This window comes from Podarcis gaigeae (assembly GCF_964106915.1).
Source record: "Podarcis gaigeae genome assembly, chromosome: 16".
Classification (NCBI taxonomy): domain Eukaryota; kingdom Metazoa; phylum Chordata; class Lepidosauria; order Squamata; family Lacertidae; genus Podarcis; species Podarcis gaigeae.
Window position 1 is genome coordinate 40,310,644 of NC_139693.1, and position 23,659 is coordinate 40,334,302.

The following is a 23,659-nucleotide window of genomic DNA, read 5'->3' on the forward strand; positions in this document are numbered from 1 at the left end:
GACACCGTGAAGGAAGGTCAATGATGGGCATTGGTCACCTGTCACATAATTATGCCCACCTTTACTGATGAATCCATGATAAGCTTCCAAAGTGCCCCAGGGTTCTCTTCAATGCACCCCCAAAATCATGGGAATAAAAGACCAACCACTGCACTGCAAAGTTACAGTAAACATTTAAAGTTTAATTGGTCACAACACCATAATTCAGTTGTGAAATCAGTCTACAAATAGTCCACTAAATAGTAGTATACTGAGCTGGTGGTCAGTTAATAAATAAGGACATGAATAGCAGTTTCTTTAAAAAAAAGAGGGGAAAAAGCTTGAGATCATTATGGCTACTCAACATTATTGTGAGCAAAACCTAGTGTTTCCCTAAAGATCATAATTAAAATAATACACACATTTTCTTCAGACCATTTAAAAAAAAAAAAACACAAAAAAACCAGAACACACAGTTTTGGTATACAGACTTTTTAAAACTACCTAATACTTAAGATCAGAAGTCCAAACAGGATACAAGGTCACTATATTCAGTGCTGATAAACAGTGTCACAATCAACATTTTTTCCCTTGCTTTACAACAGAAAAAGATTTCTAACATGGCAATTGTCATCATAGCTCAATGGAATCATCCAAGTTTAAATTCACATGCAGAACACAGTATAACTTCATGTTCTCCAAAAGGGGGGGAAATAGATAGATAGGTCAAGATAGATCACTAGCTGCCAAATACAGATTATTGGGATGGTCCATGAGTCACAAGGAAACAAATATTTACCTTCATCAAAACAAAGCTACAGCAGAAGCAGAGGAACTGTCCACATTAAGCAGATTACATCTTGGGAGGGCAGAATATGCCACTAAGCTACAGTAGTTTCGGTACACAGTACTTAAACATCCAATATCACTTCTTAAAAAGCAGTACATTCAGGAAACAGCAACTCTGTTCTATTTATCACCACAGCTGATACACAGATTGATGTTTCCACTACATTTGTGAACCACTGGGAGAGTAAAGCATGAGGTTCTCTCAAGTAGCAGCTTCCAAGGAATTAAGTTACTTCATTTATCAAGCTGAAATCAAAGGTGGACACATGCACAATAGTTTCTTCCACAGTGGGAGTGCAAATAGCTCAACACACGTTCACATTCATTGTGTTGTGTCTCACTGGGCCAAACTTCTAACCACAGGCAAGAAGTCCACAGTGTCGCCTTCACTCATCATTTGCTCTAGGGTGTGAATTGCCCTCTCCCTTCTGCAGTTTGCTTTAGCCATGATGTAGCACATGTGGCCCTCTAGATTCTGTTGTTCTCCAGCTCTCATCAGCTTCAACCAGAATGGCCAGCAGACAGAGATGATGGGAGTTGTGCTCCAGCAACATCTGGCAAGCAACAAGTTCCCCATCCCTGGCGCTGTGCTTTGTCTCTCTTGGCCCTAACCAGGAATGCGTTTGAACCACATGGTTAGCACAGATGTAGTTTAACAGTATTGGAAGGGAAAAGAATATTAACACACCAGAGAAGTGCAATAAGGGTGAGGAAAGAGAGGATGTACGCAAGCCTCCTAGTTAAGACATCTGGAATGTTCTCCCTACACTTACTCATTATGACTTTATATGGTTTTGGCTATTTTTAATTTTGACCCTAATAGGCTCCTTTGTGAGGAACTTCTTGATGTGAATGCAAGAAGACAGCTTGTAGAGGAATAAGCAAGGAATCACAGTAGGCAGCAATACCAAAGGAGTGTTAGTGGTAATTGAAAAGTGATTATGTGTATTTAAGCCTATGATTTTATTCCTGCCAATGACTGACTGCCTTGCCCTGCTGCTTGCCCCTTGAACATTCTTGTCTCTCAGTGTATACATTGGTTAAATGAGGATATAGGTGCTTTCTCTTCTCTTAAGTGCCTCTAGATATAGCAGCAGCACAAAGCAGAGAAGTCTGACTCATCCCATGGGATGAGATTACGAAGAAACCGAACAAAGGAGCCAATTACAAGAAGAACAATGCTTGTATCCTGTAGAACTTGAGAAAACTGTTAATATAACATCACATTTACCTTCAAAAGTGTAATAGCTGCATTTTGTAATAATGGTCAGAACATTTTTCAAGTACACTGGACAATAGTTTGTGCTCCTCTCTAATTTTAAGAACAGACCATACATAAATGGTGAAGGGGGAAGCTAGGAAAACACACACCCAGTTTTACTTATACTGTCCAAGCACAGTGTGCAAACTATGTACATCAGTATTTCTCTCAACAATAACCTTATACAGTGAAATGTTTTTGTGTATAAAAATATATACATTCTTCTTGCATTTACTATAGCCATGGTGAACTAATTTTAACAATAGGGGTAATAGGGGTTTTATAGAGGTTTTCTCAGCTAAAAAGAAATCCAGTTTTTATACCAAGGGTATATTTTTCCAATAGTAGTTATGAGCATTTGATTGCAGAGACTGGCTGCAGTCCTCTGTATACTTATTCAGAATCAAGTTCCATTGTGACACTTACTCCAGAGCAAATAATCAGCAAGGGATGGGGAGGGAAGACACAAATATTGATAGTTAACTTACAGGCATAAGCTGCAAAATCTTTTTTTTTTAAATGATATCTGGTGGCTCTTTGTGGTTTTCAAAATCTGAAATGCCAATAATTGTGTCAACATTAACAGCAAGATTTTTAAATATCTATATATCATGTATAGTTTGTTTACATACAAAACTTTTAGCAACTCTGTTACTATCCTGCTAAAGCAATAGGGTAGTTTAGCCAAATCCTACTCAGTTCTATATGCATTCTATGAATGGACACATGTAGGCAGAATTTGGCAAAGCACTTTCCAAGCTTTCCTGCTTTTTGTCTAGAATGCTATTTAAAAACACTATTTTTACAAACAAATGCTAAGGGTCAGTGGATAGAACTTGGTTCTGAGGCAACAGAAGGTCACTTTTTTCGTAGAGCACTTGACTGCCGCATCACTATTTCATAGGCATGTTTCACAGCACAAACCCCATATCATTATTTGGACAAACTATTGCTGATCCCTTGGTTATGATCTTAGCAGTCTGAATGCAAGCATCCTCATCAGAGACCCACTGTGTAGAAGCAGATTTCAAGTGAAAAAGCACCAGATCTTCCTGAAAGTGTTATTATTTAATTTAATTTATTGCCACTTAATGGTCCTGAGAAAGATTTCAGCAGCCAATGTCTTTGCAATATCATTTTATACACTGCTTCCCCAACAAATAAAGAAACCATGTAGAGCAGGCTTCCTCAAACTCGGCCCTCCAGATGCTTTGAGACTACAATTCCCATCATCCTTGACCACTACTGGTCCTGCTAGCTAGGGATCATGGGAGTTGTAGGCCAGTAACATCTGGAGGACCGAGTTTGAGGAAGCCTGATGTAGAGGGTCCTGACGTGATCCCCCACCCCACCCCCCTTTTAAAAACTGGTGCATAATTTCTGTTTAACATTCCTTCTGCTTGGAAAATATTTTATCGCAAAAGCCAACTCTGCATTGCCACCACTGTGCACAATGCCTTCATTTCCAGTCACTTTTATTTAACTAAAGCTGTTTTTTGTTGTTAGTTATTTCCAGCTTAAGTGGCATTAAAATAGGTGGGGATTAGGTAGGAGCAGTGTTTTCCCCCCTAGAAAATAAGGTGCTGGTACTCACTGCCTAGAAATAGCTGGAGGAAGGAAAGTCAAGTGGGCTAAGGAGAGGAAGCAGCAGGGCTCCAGGATCCTGGCAGAACCTTGTGCCTCATTCCCCCAAGCCCAGGAAGCACTTGCCTGGCTTTGGGACAGAGGCAGGAGGCTCTGACAGGGTCCAAAGGCCCTCCAGTTTCCTTTTTAAAGCCCGTCCGCCTGGCTTTTGGAAGAAGATAGTAGGGCACCAGGATGCTGACAGAACCACGTGTCTCATTCCCCAAGCCCAGGAAGCGCTTGCCCAGCTTGGGAATGAGGAACAAGTCACAAGGCTCTGTCAGGATCCTGGTGTCCTGCTCCCTCCTTCCCAAAGCCAGGCAGGTGCGGGGAGCGAGCGACCGAGCAAACAAGTGGGGGGGGGGGCGGCCTAGCAGCAGCAGTGGCAAAATGGCAGCTGGGAAACAGAGATCGGGGTATGCTGTACCAGCACATACCACCGCAAAAAAACCACTGGGGAGGAGTATTAGGAATGCTTTTAATTCCCACTGTATTTGTGGCAAGAGGGCTTTTGCAAGAGGTTCTGGAGGTGTGCACCTTTACACATTGCTAATGGAGATCCTGCATGAGTGGATTCACTGCATTCACTACAAAGGAGCAAGAATGCAGCCTTCTGCGTGAGCTGCTCTCTCTGCTGAAACTCTTACAGCAGGGATAGGGAACCTGTGGCCCTGCTGATGTTACTGCACTCTAATATCTACCAGACTCAACTATCATGGTCAATGGCCCACCAAAGTCTGGAAGACCACAGGTTCCCAATCCCTGCTTCAATTTGGCCAGCTAAGGGAAAAACACAGAAAACCCCACAAGTTCTTTAAAGAGCACTTTGTGTCCCACAGATGCCCTCCTTTGCCACTAAGACCCATGGTGTGTGATCTTCTGTTCTAATTAGAAGAAATTCCTTCCACTGCAATCATATAAAAAGGCAACTTGAGGTAATGAAAGTAAGTCATTGGTGAGAGCGGGGGGGGGGGGAATTAAATTATAAAAATGAGAAGCTGACCCCCACATTTTTCATAACGAAAGCATTTGATAGAATTCTTTAAGCTTTCTCTCTTCAAAATGTCAAATCTGCATAAACCTCATTTTAATTTTTAATTGATTTTAAATAGACTACTCAATATGCCTTTATAAAAACCTTTTACAAAATATGTTCTAAATGCTTGGAAAAAAGTAAGCGGATAAAATTCTACTCATGGAGGAAAATCTCTGAATATACAGCTAAAGAATCTTATCTTACAAGTGCATTTTTTTCTTTCAGTATATTGTCTAGATAAACTAATGTTAACATTTAACGGCTTAATGTTGCACATTGTTTTATCCATGTTGGCTTGTTGCTTCGCTAACTTTTCATGAACTAGAGACAGTGCTTGGTGATTTCCTAGAGAGCTGGTGTTGAAAGTGAGATAAACCATGTTTCATTGGTCACCTCCTCGATCCATGTTTTCGATCACCCTAGAAAGACGTATGTTCAGGAGTCGGATCTGGCTGTCAAGATGGTCAATCTTCTCCTCAAGGGTGCTGTGGCTGTTCCTCCTCCAGTAGAAGCCAACAGGTCCGGTCATGAAATAGACAGCAACTACAAAGCACAGCGGAAGGACAGCATGTTCTGGCTCACCTTCATATTTCTGAAGGATGTACACACAAGAAAGTGCAAAGAGGGCGACCCTCACGATCCAGAAGAAGCGGCCACACAGCACATGTAAGAGATAGAAGAAGAACCCAAGGAGGAGAGAGACAAACCAATAAGCAAGCAAGATGGCGCCAATCAGCAAAAGAGCACGGGTGGGGTTGTTGGCGAGGGACCCAGGGCTGAAATAATGGGTCAAGTTGGAACCTGAAAATTCAAACAGAGAAAGCTTTATTTGATATAATCATTACCTTTGTAGATACAGCTATGAATAATACCATAATTAAAAGCATAAGGAGAAAACTCCTAAATGCTGCTTTAAAAGCAGAAAACTATTTCAGCAGAAGAATGAAAGAGTTGAACATATACAGTAGTTTCTAAAGATGGCGGCAGGGGAATAATACACTGCCTCACCTCCTGTAATGCTTACCAACGATACAAAAGAAATTATTATTTATATACACCAAAACCTTGCAGGAAACAAATTTTAAAAAGAGGAAAATAAAAAGACAGATTTCTGCCACAAGGAGCTTTCCCTCTAATTTTTGATACTGAGGGACACAGAATGAGTGAGTGGAGGAGGGAGAAAAGCAAGGATAAAGATAAGAAAATGCTGGGTTTTTGTTTTGTTTTTTGCAGTGAAGGGAAAGGACTATAGGATTAAAACCAAAGAGTTCACAAGAAAAATAGGTTTGAGGAAGGATTTGAAGGGGAGCAAAGAGGTATTCTGGACAAGACCTCTTGGAATGGAGATCAGAGAGGGAGAAGGGATGGATCTTAAGGGACCTTACATCAAGTCAGACTATTGGTTCATCTAGATCAGGCATCCCCAACCTGTGGCCCTCCAAATGTTGTGGACTACAACTCCCATGATCCCCAGCTAACAAGATCCGTGGTAAGGGATCATGGGAGTTGTAGGCCAAAACATCTGGAGGGCCACAGGTTGGGGATGCCTGATCTAGATCACTACTGCCTACAATGCCTGAGAAGTATTTCCCATCTCTGCCTGGAGATACCAGGGATTGAATCTGGGACCTTCAGCATGCCTCTACGACTGAGGTACAACCTATTCCCACTTCCCTGGTGGTACTCTCCTTCCACTGAAGCAATCCAGGAAACTAAATTTCCTAATTTTCGACAGGGCAAACATAAAATGCCCTTCCTCCAACCCTGTCATGGGAAGGCAAAATCAATCTCTTAAGGAGATGCATTTACAGCTGGTGTTAGTTACAAGCAGCACTCTGCACCCCCCAAGATAATTTCTTGTGTAATATTTGCATTTACACAGGATGGGATTAAAGTAATGGGTCCCACTAGTGGAAGCCAGCACAAATGGACTTTCCCCCTGCCTGCACTTAGCTTGAGGTGGGGGTCGGGGGAACCCCCAGAACAATGTGTGGGGAGGAGGGGAAATTGTTCCACCCGGCAAGCTGAAAAGCTTGTTCTGATGGAATGACTGCCATAGCTCAACTGAATCCCTCCCATAAAGTCCTATTCAAGTCGCTTACTTGTACACTAACATTGACGGGGAGTTGTTGTTGTTACACGGGTAGTTGTAACTACTGGCCCATAGTTCCTGAAGGAGGAAGTCAGATAAAATAACATTCTTATAAGAAAGCTTATTTAGGCTGCTGTGTACATTTACTTGAGAGAAAGCTCCAGCGAACTTAATGGGATTTGCTTCTGAATGGATAGGCACATGATTGGACTGCTAAGGCTTCTATCCCAGCTACATATTTTAGCTATATGATCCCCACCCCACCCCACCCCACATCTGTATTTTGTTTCTAACACCTCTACCAGCTAAGGACTGTGATTTATATTTTGTACCGATATGTACAGGTTGTGTAGTTCTAGCGTTAGGCAGTCTTTGTATATGTATTCAGGGGATAATTGGATCTATAACTGTCAAGGAGTGTGGGTAGCTGTCTTCAGACTGACAGATGTACAGGTGTGTTAGTAGATGTGGATAGTGAGTGCTAGGCTAGATCTAGACATGTCAAAGAAGCAGTTCAGTTAAACTTGTTGTAAACTCATACAGGGAAATCTGGTAGGGAAAGACTGGACTCCACAGCGCCATCTGGTGTCACAGCATTATATCACATATAAAACACATATAAAACACTTTTTCTTTACCAATCTAGCTGAGTTCTTAAAAGTATATTAAGTGAGTGGAAATTCTGTTATGGAATTTGACATTTTATAGTTTGCACTATTTATAGATTTTGATGTTTTCCATTTAATGTTTATTAATTTACATATTTTTCTTTGCAAACCACTTTATATTTTTTCTGATGAAAATTACTACTACTGCTGCTGCTGCTCTACTAAAACTTCACACATAAAACTTGAGAGAGCTTGGAGAATGCTGTGTGGTCCCTGGTTCAGCTGTGAACTATGAATGTAGCTACAACTGAATGGAGCAACTGTAACTGTCCAAGGAACAGGATGACAGAGGTTCATGCTTTGGTTTGGGGCAGCTGCCTCCACAAGCTGCAGCAATACTGTTGATCATTGCATGGCATCTGGGCCAGGCAACGTCCCAATTCCAGCAGCCCCAGCATTGACCAGGGAGGAGTGTGTGGGAAGTGTTGATGAGCTGGGTATTGGGTCTCAGTGGTTCTACCCGTTCAAATATTGGCAGAACCAACTGTCCCATCCTTGGAAGAGAGTTGGCTGACTGAGGGAGGGAGATGCTCTGAGGAAGACTAGGGTGAAGTCCTTCCCCTCCAACCTCAAGTATGAGAAGTGGTAAATGAAGGTTAGCTGTGTAGAAGAACAGAGTAAAGTTAGGAGGGATATTGCAGGAGCTGATCTCTCAGCAGACCAGGATGAAGGGAATGAATGCATAGGAAATAAAGAATGTAGCAGAGAAGAGGCCAACAAACCCAGAAGAGCGTTTCCAGTGAGCCCTGTTCAGGCATTCTCTCTTCATGCGTGAAGGAACTTTAAAGGTAAATTTGCACACCCTTTTCCCTTGTTCCTGCCAGCCTTGCCTCCATGCTGTCCATGCACTGGGGAAAGGTCTGAAGTGAAAAGCCTCCCCAACACATGGAGGCTGCCCACTTCAGCTGAAACCATGAGCCCATGGGAGCAGCCTATGCTTGATGTTGAGAATAGGGCTCCTTTTAACACTCTTTCCCCTTTCAAACGAATTAATGTGTGAGGAGTGACAACGATGTTACAGCATCCAGAAATAACTTATGATGATTGGAAGCTGGAAGCTAATAGCTAGAGCACCAGGCTCTCAAAAATGTAAGACCATACACTAAGCCAGGGAAGGCAACGACTGCCTGGATCTTGCAATAATTAACAGGGGAACAAGGTGGCTTTTTGCACAGTACGGCAAAGTGAGAAAGAATTATCAGAAGTGTACATAGTTAGAAAATTATATTTAGACAATAACTGGAATAATCCAGGCATTACAGTAAAAGAACTGGGGACCTTGGGGCTCAAATTATGACACAAAACCCTTCAGGCAGCCTCAAAGGATGGTTTTGTTGCACAAGTAAAAGCCTTTGCTCACTTTCTACTTCCCAACAAATGCAGATAAACTAGGACTAAAGCTACCTAGACAGAAAGACTGGCTGCCCAGCTAACTGAAGCATGCAAAATGTCCCAACCCAGGAGAAAGTTCAGGAAACAGGGGGAGATAGAAGTTCAAATTCTTGGCAAAGGTTTGCTGGGAAAGGTCCACCCAGAAGAATGTATAATAACCGAGACAGAAGCGGATGAACTTTCTATAAGTTTCCCCCACCCCAACACCAGTGCATTATTATTAAAATCCCCCATAGCTCCAAGTAAGCAATTTGACATACTGCACCTACAAAACGCATTGTCTTAGGAGAAGGGATTATATATAACATAAATATATCTTAATGACTTTTATCACAACAATTATTCTGTAGGGACTACATCAATTTACTTCATCAAGTAAGGGGGAAAGGGTTTTTAAAGGGCTTCTTCCTCTTTTCCCATGAGCAATTACAAGAAGCAAATAAACCACAAGGCAGTTTTCTTTCTTTTGCCCCTTTCAGAGGGAAAAAGGATGTTGCCTAATGTCCGATTGAGTTATGCTAACTTTTCAGAGAATGTATTCAATCCTGCATCTTAGGCAAGAATCCATCTCTAGGCATAGTATAACTGACAGTGCAATCCTAAAATTTCTACTTAGAAGCAAGCCCCCTTTGAATCCAACAGGGCCCATTTAAGTATTGCAACCTAAGCCACAAGCCCACTTTCCACCCATACCATCAATGACTTTTATCTGTCATATGCCTTCAGGGGATGAAATTAGATATCTTAAGAGATGACCTTGGTTTCTGCTTGCCCTTTTATTTACTTATTTATTATCCCAGCCTTCTCCCCCAAAGAAGATCAAGGTGGCAAACAAGATATCTTATGGATGCTTTTCATCATGCGCAGCGTGATGGTGTGGACAGGACCTAAGGAGATGTGAAGGTTCACCCTCGGCTCTTTTGACCCTCAAACATCCTGGTTAATGCCTGAGTGAGAACAACAATCGCCTTACAGCAGGGGAAGGGAACCTTTCCACCTGGCAGACCAGATCCCTACCTTCCCCCACCCCAGCAGGTCAACTTTAACATGTTGGTACCCATACTTACCACTGTTGAGAATCAAACTATTTATGTTTCTTCCATCGAATTAAGGAACTGTACATACCATTTTGCTTCAAAACTACTTCATATTTAGAAAACCTACCTTAAAGTTGTTCCAGAACCTATGAGTTTATTAAACAGAAGCACTGATGAAGGAAAAACCAACTCTGCATTTCACACGTACCATCAATCCCAAGGACATCCAGAAGATCAGTCCATATTCTCCAAAATGTATCTACTAGAACATCCACACCATATACAAATCGCTCGGTCAGTTTGGAGAAAAACTGGAAAAACAGAGCAGAGACAAACCTTAGAAGTTTTATTCCACTTACAATACTTGAAGAATTTATCATCCCAGCTCTTACATACAGTTCTTAACCTTAAATCAAATGTACAGATGCAAAGGCAGGCACAGTATTTGAAAGTGGTAGGAGAAGTGTTCTCTGCACTTGATCAGAGGCACACTTATTCTAGGTTTGGACCCAAGTTCTGAAAATAAGTTCTGGGGCTGAATCCAGAAGCTGTTTTACATAGAGTCAAACTGTTGATCAAACTAGTCCAAAAGTAGTGTTTCCTGTCTGGCAGCTGATTTCCCAAATCTTGGGCAAGTAAATCTTAGCTGGTTCTGCTACCTGAGATCTTTTTTAAATGGAGATGCTCTAGACAGAACCTAGGACCTGATGCAAGCTAGCATGTGCCACTGAGACAGGAACCCAGAAGTGAGATACTTCACAGGGTTGGGAGACAATAACTGATCAATATTTTGCACATTAACAGCTTTATGCTATACATGACTTAGGCATGCTGAAATCTGTAGATTACAATGGACTGAAGCAAAGCTAAGATTAGGCTTTAAATATTTGCATTTTCTAGTCTACAACTGAAACAATTAAAAAAAACTAACAACAAACAAACAAACACTTTTAACCAATTCATTACAGGTAATTTGAGAAATATGCACTCTTGGGATTCTCACACTCACAGAAATACCTGACATTCCAATGTGCAACTGTCAAGATTTTTAAGGAAGGTTAATGATATGCACATGTCACTATTTTATTTTGCAAATGACAGCAATTTCAGGCAAACAGCACAAAACTGTTAAGTATATTAGTGGGGGAAAGTGAAATAAAATTATAAACATGCTTTATTCATTACCAACCCAACCCAATGGACTCCCATCATTCTTCTGAATTAAATATGTGTCATCAAGGTCTCCAGTATCTTGTGACCTATGGTGGAGATTAAATGAATGAACAACTAACAATGGCTGGTAAGCTTCCTGCATGCCACAAAATCTTGCCTCTGATTTTATTTCTTCCATCACAATTCTTCAAGATTTCTCTTGTAAGGGCTACACTATGCTTCACTTAAACCACTCTCCTAGAGTGTGTTTTTTTAAAAAAAAAACGAACCCTTCTGTGCACACTAGTACTGCTCAAACATGACCCTGGTAAATGAGCTAGAAGAAAGCCTTGTGAAAATTAACCAAGTATTCAATGTCTATTGCTCCTATGTTACTGTTAGATGAATCAATTATACCAGAAGATTGTTTAGTATTCTTCCCATGTCTGGATTATGGACTGGTCCACATATGCAAGATGAGCTGGCACCAATTCAGGCTGCTTTTTTTAAAAAAAAACCCCACTCACCAAGTAAAAACAAACAACTATGCAACAAGGAAAAGGTGTCCAAACTAGCTTTTTTCCAGATCTGGAAAAACATTTCTTAACCTAGGAGAGGCCTTTAGCTCCTCCCTCATAGCCCAATTTCCATTGCCCTCTTCTGCCCTAGCTCATTTGCCGTATTCTACTCTGTGATATAAAGATTTCTGCAAACATGACATGAAGGCTGGCATCATCAACCCCACCATGTGGGAATCCCTCGCAGACCACAGTGCTTGGAGACAGTCAAGTCGTGCATCTGCAGCAGCACAACCAGATGCCTCCATCTGCCCCAACTGCAACAAAACATGTCTCTAAAGCCACAGCAGGTGCTGTAGCCTTCTAGCAGTTTGACCTCACCCTTAAAAGCGCACTCCTCCATCGTCTCCAAAGACAGACGGATGGCAACCAACGAACTGTAATTTCCACTACTGTTTGCTCCTCCTTCCCACTTGTGCATCTCCATGCAGCTGAGAATTGTGTACAGATCAGCAGCGGCCTTCAGACATAGGCCGTTTCCAGCCCTACCCAGAGACCAAATCTCAGACTTTCCACATGCAAAGATCTATCACAGATCCTGCCCTTTAATGTTCATTTTATAAACTGCATGTATCCCAAGTCTGTTCTGCTCCACCAGATGGACAAAGAATCTGACTCACTAGGAGGCAGCTTCCTATGTTCCCAGGATTGCAGCATCTCCTCCTCCTCCAACGATGTCTCTCTCTTACTGCCTTCTTCATTTTCAGCTTTCTCCATCCTTACCACACAACCCATTTTTTAAATCTCTGAGCTCTCCATATTACACCTCAATTTGCTGTCTATGAAGACTGCAAAGTCCTGTGGATAGGGGCTGCATAATCCCTACATCTATCCACCATGCCACTGGCAGAATATAACCATGTTGCACAATAACTACTCAATAATAAAAGTACATGACTTCAGATAGAACATGCCAGAAATTGCAAGCTACAGAGCAGTGCTTTTTAAATCCTGGGGCTCCTTGGTGAAATTATCAGCTATGGCTAACAAGCTCCCCCTGCCAAACAATTTCTGATGTTCCCCTGCAATGCACAATCACAGGGAAGTGTTAGAACATTCTGTGTATACACTCAGTTGCCCAAGAGGAGATGCCTGGATAGTACCCCACAAGAACTGGCAGAATGCCTTACATGGGATTAATACACAGGAATTCATTGGCAAAGAAATAAAACAATGTGGGTCTGATAAGCAATTCTTCAGAATCAGCAAGAAGTAGGACAACTCCAACAAAATTTTGCTTTCTGGGTTTAATTTTTGAGCATCAGATATCAGGTATTTGAAGAAGTGTGCATGCACACGAAAGCTCATACCAATAACAAACTTAGTTGGTCTCTAAGGTGCTACTGGAAGGAATTTTTTTTATTTTTTTCTGACTACGACAGACCAACACGGCTACCTACCTGTAACTATGATTCTGTGAGTTGGTTTTCAAGACCTGCACTTTGAAGAGACTCTCAGGTATCAGCTTATGATGAATAGGAAGGGGAGGCGGCACATTTTCCATTTTTCTAAAGGCACTGAAGGAAAATGAACCAGTGCGTTCCCTCATGTAACAATAAGCACAATTTCGTTTACAGGATAAAAAGTATCCCTTATTTCATAATATTTCCTATACACACTACCCTCTGCCTATCTAATTTCCCTTCCCCATAAAGAGGTATCATTTTTGGAAACATGACCTTTCTGCTGTGGTTTCCGTGGACAAGAGAAAGAGATGGTGACAGCATCTCGGCTTCAATGCTAAGCTTTGCAGTCAAACAGCACTATCACGCAGAAAGGGAGGTCACGAAAGGAAAAGCATCAATTTCTGTGCTGCTTTGGCAGGATGTCAGGCAAGTACTGCCAAGGAGCAAAAATACAAATAGTGTGGGTATATGTCAAAGACAGAAACAAGTCTTCTAGATTGAGGCAAGGTCATTAGTTGGGGTTCCCTTTTTCCATAGTGTCCGAAACACTTCAATTCCTGTCCTCCAGGTTCAAGCTCAAAGGAATCCTTCCATTTCTTATAGGTGCAGCAGGCTTGGATGTTCAATGCCTCCACCTATGTATTTATTTAAGGGACTTAGTACATCCTGCCCTTCAGCAAATAAAAGGGGGGTGTCCCCCAGAATGATTTACAAAAATTGTCAGTGATAATAAAGTCCCCCCTTTTAGGCTTACAACCTACAAGGCATGACAAAAATGGAAAAGGAATTGAAGGAGGAGAAACCTTTATGTGCAATTTCACTTAAAAAAAGCACATTCCAGTTAAAGAGATTTCCATTGGTTCCTTAAAGTAGCAGCCCAGGAAGGAATTTCAGCAATCATTGCTGAGAAAAGCTGCATCTACATTCTCCATTCTTACAGAGAACTGATACAGAGCTTTACTGTCTGCCTTTCACAATTCAATCTCTCTCTTTTTTTTAATTAATTTTTATTCAAATTTCCAATAACCATTCCATTTATAATTTAACATCCAATTTAACTTATACATCTTCTAGACTTCCATCAGCCTATCTGACAATTTTCATATTTATCACAACTTCTCACATTTCCTAAATTTATGTTGCACTTTAACAATCCTTATTTTATCTTCTCTTTTAAGCGACATTCCTATCTATTCTTTTCACAGAGCTTCCTGAAATCCAACAAGCGTTATTTCCTGATCACACACAGTTTTGATATACTCTGTAAATTTATTCCAGTCCTCGGTGAATCTCTGATCGCGTTGGTTTCAAATTTTCCCCGTTAATTTGTCCATTTCTGCATATTCCATCAGTTTCATTCTCCATTCTTCCCTCGTTGGCATTTCTTCCTGTTTCCATTTTTGGGCCAACAAAATTCTGGCTGCTGTAACTGCATATCTAAATAACTTCACATCTTTCTTTTCAACATCGTTCTCTAATATACCTAGTAACAATGCTTCTGGTTTCCACAATTCAATCTCTAAGACTAAGTCATGGATGCAACCACCCAGGGCCGTCTTTACCCAGGGTGCGAGGGGTGTGGGGCACCCAGGCGCTGAATTCTAGCAGGCACCCGCCACTGAAGCCGCCTAAGCACTTAACTATCTACCTGTTACAAAATAGTAATTAATTTTGATCAAGCTAGAAAAACAAAATACATATATACCTAGATATTACCAAAATGTATAACTACTGTTTCACTAAAGGACTTTTGACTTTGTGCGCTCATTTACCAAAGACACGCTACGCCAGCAGTGGCACTTGTCATTCTCAATGGCGCCGTGCACACGAAATTAACTCTTACATCAAAATATTGTGTTACGCATTGTATTGAACTGCCACAGCTGTGCTACTATGCGGCAGTGGAGTCAGCAGCACCTTTGACACGACTGATGTTTCTCCTAAGTAGATGCCAAAACAATACTTATAAATCTAAGTGTGGTGGTATTGTATACTTGAGTATAAGTGTATTGCAAATAAATGAGCAAAGTTTGTTTCTTTTTCCTCCCTTCTTTTGTAAACAAGACATAAGGTGTAAGTGTGGTGTCTGACATAAGCATAACAAAAGTTAATTTGGGGGCTAAATTAAATTTGGGGGCACTGGGCGGATCTCTGCACCCCAGCGGCACATATGCTAAAGACGGCCCTGCAACCACCCATAACTGTAGTCTAAGGGATATATTTTCTACTAGAGAAGCTGCTGGGAGGAGGCAAATGGATGAGGCAGGGGAGGATACCAAAATCGTCCTCAGTTTTCCCATTTTGAATCCTCCTCCCCAGGTTTCAAAGCCAGGGAAAATGGCCACTTCTGCACCGTTATTTATCTGCTTTCCACTACTCAAACCCCAAGGAGCTCTTCCAGCAGAGGGGAAAAAAGAACACTGGGCTCCTGCAATATGTGAGCAATGTGTTCTTTGGTCTCTGCAGCCCAGAGAGATGTCCCACTAACACGCTCCCATGAATTGCAAGGAAGGAAAGTGCCCCTGCACCATAAGAGTTGGATAGGAAAAGGAATTTTGACAGCCAACCAATACATGGGTCAAACCAGTGGAAGATTATTTGTGTGCAAGAGGGAATTTTTGACAGGTGTAGCTTGATATAAAGAGGTGAAGAAAAGTTGCACCAATTGAATGGATTTTTAAATATATTCTGCTCAATCAGATTGAAATTTGCCTAATTTACAATCTTCTGCAAAAAAACAAACAAACCTGCAACCAGCTGGTGACCCAGAAGAAGTTGGCTTGTAAGGTCCACCATTTACCAGCTCTTGAGTCCTGACCACTTTCAATGTAGAAACACATAGCATCTCCTCCCCACCTTTTATAAGAGATCATTACAGTATAATGATTTGTTTATTAGACTGGACTGCAGTCATTCAGATAAAATCATTGGATTTTATTTATCTAGTACAGTAAATTGTGTAGAACATCTAGTTGTCTTATGCACTTCACAACAAATATTTCAGCTCAATTAATCTATTGAAGGCACCATGCTGAAATCATTTCAGATCCGTTTAGGTAAAAAGCTAGAGGTCACTAAGAAAATATTATTTATCATTTATCAGGCTGCAATCCTATGCACAGCTATTTAGGTTTACTTCTGAGGATTGCAGTGGTACCTCGGTTTTCAAACGTAATCTGTTCCGGAAGGCCGTTTGAGTTCCAAAACGTTTGAAAACCAAGACTCAATAGGCAACAGCTAGGTCTCCAGATCTTGCACTCACCCTTGCAGCATGTTTGACTTCCAAGGCTTGATCGAAAACTGAATAATTTACTTCTGGGTTTTAAATGTTCAAAAACCGAAACATTCGACTTCTGAAACATTCAAAAACCAAGGTACCTCTGTATAGGATTGCAGTATCAATTCCTCTTTTATCTTTTGCCCCCTTCCCCTTACTGTTGTTATAAATGCACTTACTAAAATCATTATCATTGGTTCAGGTTAACTTATTTGTCAAAACCACAAGGTCATAAAATTATTACTACTGCTATTTATTTCAGTTCTGAGTGTTTGTCAAAGCCAGAGGTCTCATTAAAAAATAGGATTATGTCTTATATTCTTCTAAGCTGCCCACAAAACATGTTTTGGACAGCAACAAAACTTATAAAAATAAAAATACTTAAAATTCCCCTTACGGACACACAACTAAAAAATGGGTTAAGCAGTTAATAAATCATATAATAAAAACATTCATTATTAATTTCAAATGTTTGTGCTGCCGTGTCAAAGTCCAACAGAAAATATGATTTTTGCTACATACTTATTTACATACATAGGCTGCAGTGCTGTCCCCCCTTCACCTGGGAGCAAGTCCCATTGAACTCAACAGGGCTTTCTTCTAGGTATACAGGTATAGGAGATAGGGCTGGGCTGTTAATCCACCTTACACCCCTTCAGGACCCCCCCAAGCCCTATTCTTATGAATATTTAAGTCTCGCCATTACTACTGTATTTCAGTTCAATTCATTTGTCAAAACCACAGGGCCATAACTCCATTCCTATTGCCTACTCCAATTATTATTTCGTGAAAACAACAAGGTCGAAAAACATTCCTGGGTCCTTTCTTCTTTCATTATTCCTTATTCCCATTGCTATTAGTCAATTATTTTATCAGTGATGGTATCATAAAGGCATTCTTATTCCTTACTCCTATTCCTCTGTCCTATTTTTACTATATTCTGCCAAGGACAAGCTCCAACTCCAATACTGTAATCACCCCTACCCATCACTACTGCTACCATTTTAAACAAAACTGCATTTTATTAGCCTACAAAAACGAACCAATTACGAAGATCATAAACAAATACTGTGACAGAAAGGCTGAAAGCAGCATTTGCCACTGAATTCCTTGCGCGCGCGAAGACACGCGAACACCTGCCTCTCCCCCCAAGCCCGGTTTACACGTATTCTTTCTATACTGTTCGTCAGGCTGGTTTCCTATGTATTCTTTTGCAAAGGAGTCCGCTTAACTGTCGTTGCTATGGACCAAATTTCCCCAACCCATTCAGACATTCCCTCCACCTCCTTCTTCGGCAAGTATAAAGCTGGGGGTTTCCCGTTACAGTATTATTATCTTGCCAGGAGACAAGCCACTATCCTTCCTGACAGAAACCCAGAGGACACGGAGGTTGCCTCTCCGGGTCCCTGCCTGCCCCTCTCGCTCCCCGCGCCCCCATCGCAAGGCCCCTTTTCATCCACTGAAATTAAACCGGAATCCGCGTCCCCCGCCCGGGAGCGACGGGGCTGCCCCTCGCCAGGCCGGGCCTTCCCGGCGCCTCACCTTCTGCAGGGCGCGCACGTTCTCCTCGCCGAAGAGGCCGCTCACGCCCTGGTAGACGCCGCTGGCGGCCCTCCGGAGGCTGTTCTGCTTGTCGGCCCCGCGGCCCCGCGCCGACCAGGCCCCGGGCGCCGCCAGCAAGAGGAGCCAGAAAAGGAGCGGCAGCAGCCGCGCCCGCCGCCCGCCTCGCGCCGCCATCTTCTCGCGCGCGCCGCCGCCGCCGGCCACCAGCCGCGGCCTACTCGTAGCGGCGAGCGCCGGCGAGGCGAGCGTGAGGGCGGCCGAGGCCGTTCAGAGGCGCGCTCCCCCCGCCTCGCGGCCCGGCCGCCTTCCTTCCCGGCGGGGCAGCGCCCCCTCATGGCGGCCGCCTTCTCGTCGCCTCGGCTTCCTTCCTCAGAGAGGAGCGGACCTGGAGTCCAGCCGGCCTTCCCTTGAGATCCCGACCGGCCTCGTATTACTTCAAACGCTCGTTTTTTACGGTTCATTTCACACCAAAACCCCTGCTTGTTGTTGTTTGAATGTGTCATTTATAACCGGCCACCGGCCAGGGTTTCCCCAGCTTACATTGCCGGGGGTTGGACTAGATGCCCTTTGGGTGCGCTTCCCACTCTACCATTCTAGGAGTCTATCTTCTGTGGGGCTTACTTCCTGGGAACTGTAAATAAATTCAACCTAACTACTAAAAAGGGAGTTGGGGCAGTGCTGGTGGTGCCAGGCTATTTTGCACCCTAGGCAAGGCTACCTACTTGCACCCCACCAAAATAACAACAACAACAACAACAACTCCAGTTTTCAAAAACGGATGCCTTGTAAAAAAAATGAAAAGTGCAAAGGTTAAAACTGCAAAGTTTATTTTAAATTTCAATAATATGTAACACAACAATCTTTGATTATCTTCTTCAAATACAAAATAAAATGTTTTTGGCACACAAATCATTTTGAATAATGTTGTGAATTGTGATGTTAAAATTTAAGTCTCTTAAAAGTTTCGATTTCAGGTTCATGGGAATCTCACTGTGCATGCCTTTTCCTTTACTAATTTTGTTACTAATTCCTTCAGGTCAAGTGCTGAAATTTGCAAGTTATTTATAAGACACAATAAAAACTATTCTGTATAAAGCTGTGTCCCTCAAAGATCAGTACTCTGAGGTCTTGAGCTGCAAGCTGCTGCCTAGCAGGCCTAGTGATAGCACTGGCCCTGCATATTGACTTCCATGGGCCTTAGAATTTCAGCCTAACATGCAGTCCTGTGCATGCCTATTCAGAAGTAACCCAAATATTCCCAGGTAAATGAGCACAGGATCTTATTGATATGCTGCAGTCCTGGGAACATAGGAAGCTGCCTCATACAGAGTCAGATTCTTGGTCCACCTAGCTGAGTATTGTCAGCACTGAAAGACAGAAGCTCTCCAGTGTTTAGGATCGTAGAGTTGTAGAGCTGGAAGGGACCCTCAGGGTCATCTAGCCCAACTCCCTCCCAATGACAGATGGCCACCCAACCTTGGGGGACATTCCCAGTCCTACCTGGAGATGCCAGGAGGACAGAACCTGGGACCTTCTGCAGGCAAAGCAGATACTCCATCACTGAGCTTCAGCCCAGGCATCTCCAACCTTCAGCCCTCCAGATGTTTTTGCCTACAACTCCCATGATCCCTAGCTAACAGGACCAGTGGTCAGGGATGATGGGAATTGTAGTCCAAAACATCTGGAGGGCCAAAGGTTGGATGCCTGTTCCAGCCCTTCCTAAATACAAAACCTATACTTATGCCTATCTCAGAATAATGGCACTTATTTTCAGGTAAGTGAATACAGTAGATGTTATCAGAAATAAACCTGAATAAATATTCAGGGTTTATTCCCAAGCAAGTGAGTACAGGATTTCAGTGCAATTCTTTGTATGTCTACTCAAAAGTAAGCCTTGCTGTCTTAATTGACACACATTCCCAGATGAAAGAGTATAGGACTGCAGTCAATCCATGCAATCTTACCTGACTCAGAGGTCAGCCTCACTGATTTGATCAGGGCTTACTCTTAGGGAAGTACATGCAGGATTTCATCTTAACAGTACAATTCTAAACATGTCTGCTCAAAGGTCAGAATTATACTTCAGTTATAGCTTTTTTAATTTAAATGTTTTATTGAGTTTTCCTGTAATAACATTGATCATATCAAACAAAACAAGTCCATAAAGAAACCAATAAGTGTGTGGAACATAACAGAATATAAGATATCAATAAAATTACCAAAATAGCTGGTGGTAGGTAAGTGAAAAGGCTTCAGTGCTATTTATTCCTAGGTGAGGATAGGATTGCAATTTAAGAGTATAATCCTATGCACCTCTGCTCAGAAGTAGATGTGCTGAAGGAGTGGAGACCAGAGGTCCACTTTGGAGAGCCAGACTGAAGCCATTTTATAAGGAGCAAGCTGAAAGCTAAAAACTATTTCTCTCCTCTGCCTGCACACAGCATTTTTGTAAATGCAGCAAGTGTGGTCAGAGCACTTCACACCTGCTCTAGCTATTGACCCAAATCCAGTAAACAGACCGAGAAGAGAGCAACAACAGGAAGATGTACCCCACCACAAAACTAACGGTGAGAACACAGATGGTCAATGTGGTTTTACAAGGAATTGCAAATAGATCAAGAGGATTCTAAGCTTACAGCACCACCTAGTGGATAATGCAGCTTGGAACCGAACAAGGCAAACACCAAGTTTATTGGTAGAGCTTTAATGAATATGCATAAAGGGGAATGTTTAAGGGGGGTGGGTGAAGGGGCTGAACTTTGCTTTGCCTAAGGGGATAAAAACTGTCTGCCCCTGGTGTTCGGGGGCATTCTCTAATTTTTGCTGAATGTACCCACTTTGCTTTGCTTGTCTGACAAATAAACCAAAGTCAATAAAACTTTTGTTTTAAAATATTGCTGCCTGGATTTTTTTCCATTCTGGTCTGCATTCTGAAGTCTCCAACAGTGCAGGAGCAGGTTTTCTGCTACAGTATTGATATTTTCAAACAGTGGAATATTTCAAACACCCCCTCAAATCAGGCAAAGTGAAGCTTCAGGCAGCAGATGGTTGTTGATTTAATGTATTGTTTTTGTGGTGCTACTGTCCAGAGAGGGACTTCTGAAATTTTCTATCTCAGTTGCCAAAATTATTTGGCTGACTTTGGCTACTATGCACCGTGATGTGGGCAGAAGGCTTGCTATTGTAGCAGCAAATGTCAAAAATCTGCTGCATGAGATGTGCCACCTCTGTTTAGGGTCCTGATCACAGGCAACTGTTTTACCATTCTATCCCCTATTAGCATCACCCAATGTGGGGTAGAATAGTAATGTGTAACCATGCACACATGCTCTTGGCTGCACACACACTGACAAAGCTACTTTCAGGAGGTTAAAAGCTATGCTTGATCATCTGTTAATGTCCTGCTGCTTTGGTCAGGGAAGGATTTTATACTTTGCACTTCAAGTGCAACAGATACATGTGAGATACAGATTTATTATTTATTCAATTTATATCCTGGTCTTGCAAAGGAGCCCAGGGTAGCCACAACAAGCAATAAAATAATAAAAGCATCTTTAAAACTATTCCAAAGCAGATGCAGGTGGCATTGTATATTTTAAAATATTATATACTAAAATATTATATATCAAAATATGCCCTCTCATGATGATAAAAAATATAAACTAGATTACTGACAATTTCCTGCATTTTAATAGTACTCCAGCAATTGAAAGGTAGGAAATTGTCAACAGTAGTAGTAGCTATGTTTTTACCATTTAGGAGATGTCCACTTTGAGATGTGCTGCAGCCAACCTTTCTGCAATTCTACAAAGTCTGCACCAGGCTATATGTAGTAAAACCCTGCTTGGGTGTACAGAAAGTAATGGCTTCAATATATTTTATGGGCAGCAATTTGTAAAAAGAATTAAACAGACAGATGCAGAGTTGTTCCTCAGCAGTCAAAGATATGTGGAAAGGGTTCCTTGGAAGGCTTAACATGTTTTGATTAGTGCCAAAGAGACACAGGTTCAAATCCCATATGAAGCTCATTGGGTGACCCTGATCCAGTCACCAGATGAGGTTGGGGGTGAACCATGTGTACTGTATTGAGTTCATTGGAGAAAAGATAGGATCTAAAAATAAAACAAAATTCTGTTCAGTTTCATATTTAATAAAATAATTGCCTGTAGAAGTCCGCTCGCTCCCTTTTGGTGCTGTGGTGTTGTGGGTGGCAGACACTCCCCTAAGTCCCCGGGGAAGGAATTGCAGCATCGGCTTCCTGTCCTGATAGGGGGTGTGGGCCCCCACCACGTATCTGGAGCTGGATCCTAGCCTGCTCCAGGGATCAGAAAATGGGGTGCAGGCTCAGACACGGGCTGGGCCAGGAGGCTGAGTCGACGAAGCAGCTCCCTGGCCATTTAAACAGCCCACACCTGGGGACCTACCTGCTTTTCCTTCGCTAGGGTCTCCCCACCCCCTTGGTTCAAGGTACTGGTCCAGGACCTTGTTGTGGCTACAGCGGTCGCCGTATTCTGGGTCAGGGGAGAAATTGGCCCACCAGGGAAATTGGCTCCAGCCTGGTGGTTTTGCCTACCTCATAGCAATCGTCACAACTGGGTTGGGCATTGGGGTAATCCTTGTCTTGGATGGAGGGGAGGTTGTAGTCTCTGCCTGCCCTTCCAAGCACTGGGGTATCCCGTTAAAGGGATCCAGGGAACTTGCCATGTCCTCACGCCCAGCCAGGGACCAGGGCCAATGACACTCCCCCAGACAGTGGTCCCTGCAGGGGTCACCCTATTTGATATAAATCTTAGGAGCCCCTGTCCAGATTGACCTATGCATCACTTCCGGCAGACGGGCCTGAAGTGTTTAATTGCCCCATGCCCAAGCCAAATCTCTTTTATCTGTATTCAATAAAGTTGTGGCCTGTTTTGATTCAAACCAGTCTCAATGGTCTTTTAATTTTCTGGGCTTGGGGACTGGGGAGCACAATGCTTGGACCTGCAAGTAATTGGGTTAAATCCTGCAGGAGACATTGGGCAGATCCTCACTATGGGTGGATCCAATGGGCACACATGACTTTCCCCAAAGAATCCTGGGGACTCTATTTCCCCTCACAGAGCTATAATTCCTAGCATCCTCAACAAACTACAGTTCCCAGGAATTTTGGAGTGAGGGGGACTCATGTGGCTTTAAATGTCCATTGGATGTGCTTTAAAGCTATAGTATGGATCAGCAAAGATTAGCAGTTAACATTTGTTTGGCCCCTTTGGATCAAGATTCTAAAAGAACCTTTAAAATGTTTGGCTATTGCTTTACCTTAAGGGAGCCTAGGTGATATCATTCCGTTTTTTCTATTTGCCTGTATCCTTTCAATATATCATTTTCTGTCTGATATTCTAGTGCAGGGGTCAGCAACCCGCGGCTCCGGAGCCGCATGTGGCTCTTTTACACCTTTGCCGCGGCTCCGGGGCGGATACTAGCGAGGGGAGGAGCCGCATTGTGCGCTCCGACACTCCCCACTGTGGCAGGCGCTGTACTGGCTGTGACGTCGCATGGGGGCGGTGTGTGCGTTAGTCACGCCCGCCCGCTACATTGTAAGGGGCATGTACGCTGGTCACTGCATTGAAAGGGGGCATGTACGCTGGTCACTGTTTTGAAGGGGAGTGAAGAACACACACACACACAAAAGGTAACTTGTTAATTTAACGTTTATTTCTATGAGGAGGAGTAAATCTGAGGGGTCAAACAAAGAAATAATAAAAAA

General features: G+C 42.6%; 1 protein-coding gene across 2 annotated transcripts; it reads right to left on the bottom strand.

Moving 5' to 3' along the window:
* Positions 1 to 161: 161 nt before the first annotated feature.
* BRI3BP (BRI3 binding protein) lies at positions 162 to 18,214 on the bottom strand. Of its 2 annotated transcripts, none has more exons than XM_083717707.1 (3): positions 17,893 to 18,214; positions 10,146 to 10,248; positions 162 to 5,549 (listed from the first exon to the last, which is right to left on the bottom strand). In XM_083717707.1, the coding sequence occupies exons 1-3, from the start codon at positions 18,085 to 18,087 to the stop codon at positions 5,131 to 5,133; spliced, it is 717 nt and encodes a 238-aa protein (XP_083573833.1). In that variant the 5' UTR covers positions 18,088 to 18,214; the 3' UTR covers positions 162 to 5,130. The 2 variants fall into 2 exon arrangements, with proteins under 2 accessions (XP_083573833.1, XP_083573834.1); XM_083717708.1 differs by lacking the exon at positions 17,893 to 18,214 and adding an exon at positions 11,127 to 11,943.
* Between the last annotated feature and the right edge of the window lie 5,445 nt (positions 18,215 to 23,659).

Excerpts from the sequence above, each read along its gene's own strand:
- BRI3BP (XM_083717707.1), bottom strand. The coding sequence starts at position 18,087 with ATGGCGGCGCGAGGCGGGCGGCGGGCGCGGCTGCTGCCGCTCCTTTTC. Across the intron at positions 10,249-17,892 it reads ACGTGCGCGCCCTGCAGAAG|TTTTTCTCCAAACTGACCGA; the intron begins GTGAGGCGCCGG and ends CTGTTTTTCCAG. Across the intron at positions 5,550-10,145 it reads GGATGTCCTTGGGATTGATG|GTTCCAACTTGACCCATTAT; the intron begins GTACGTGTGAAA and ends TTGAATTTTCAG.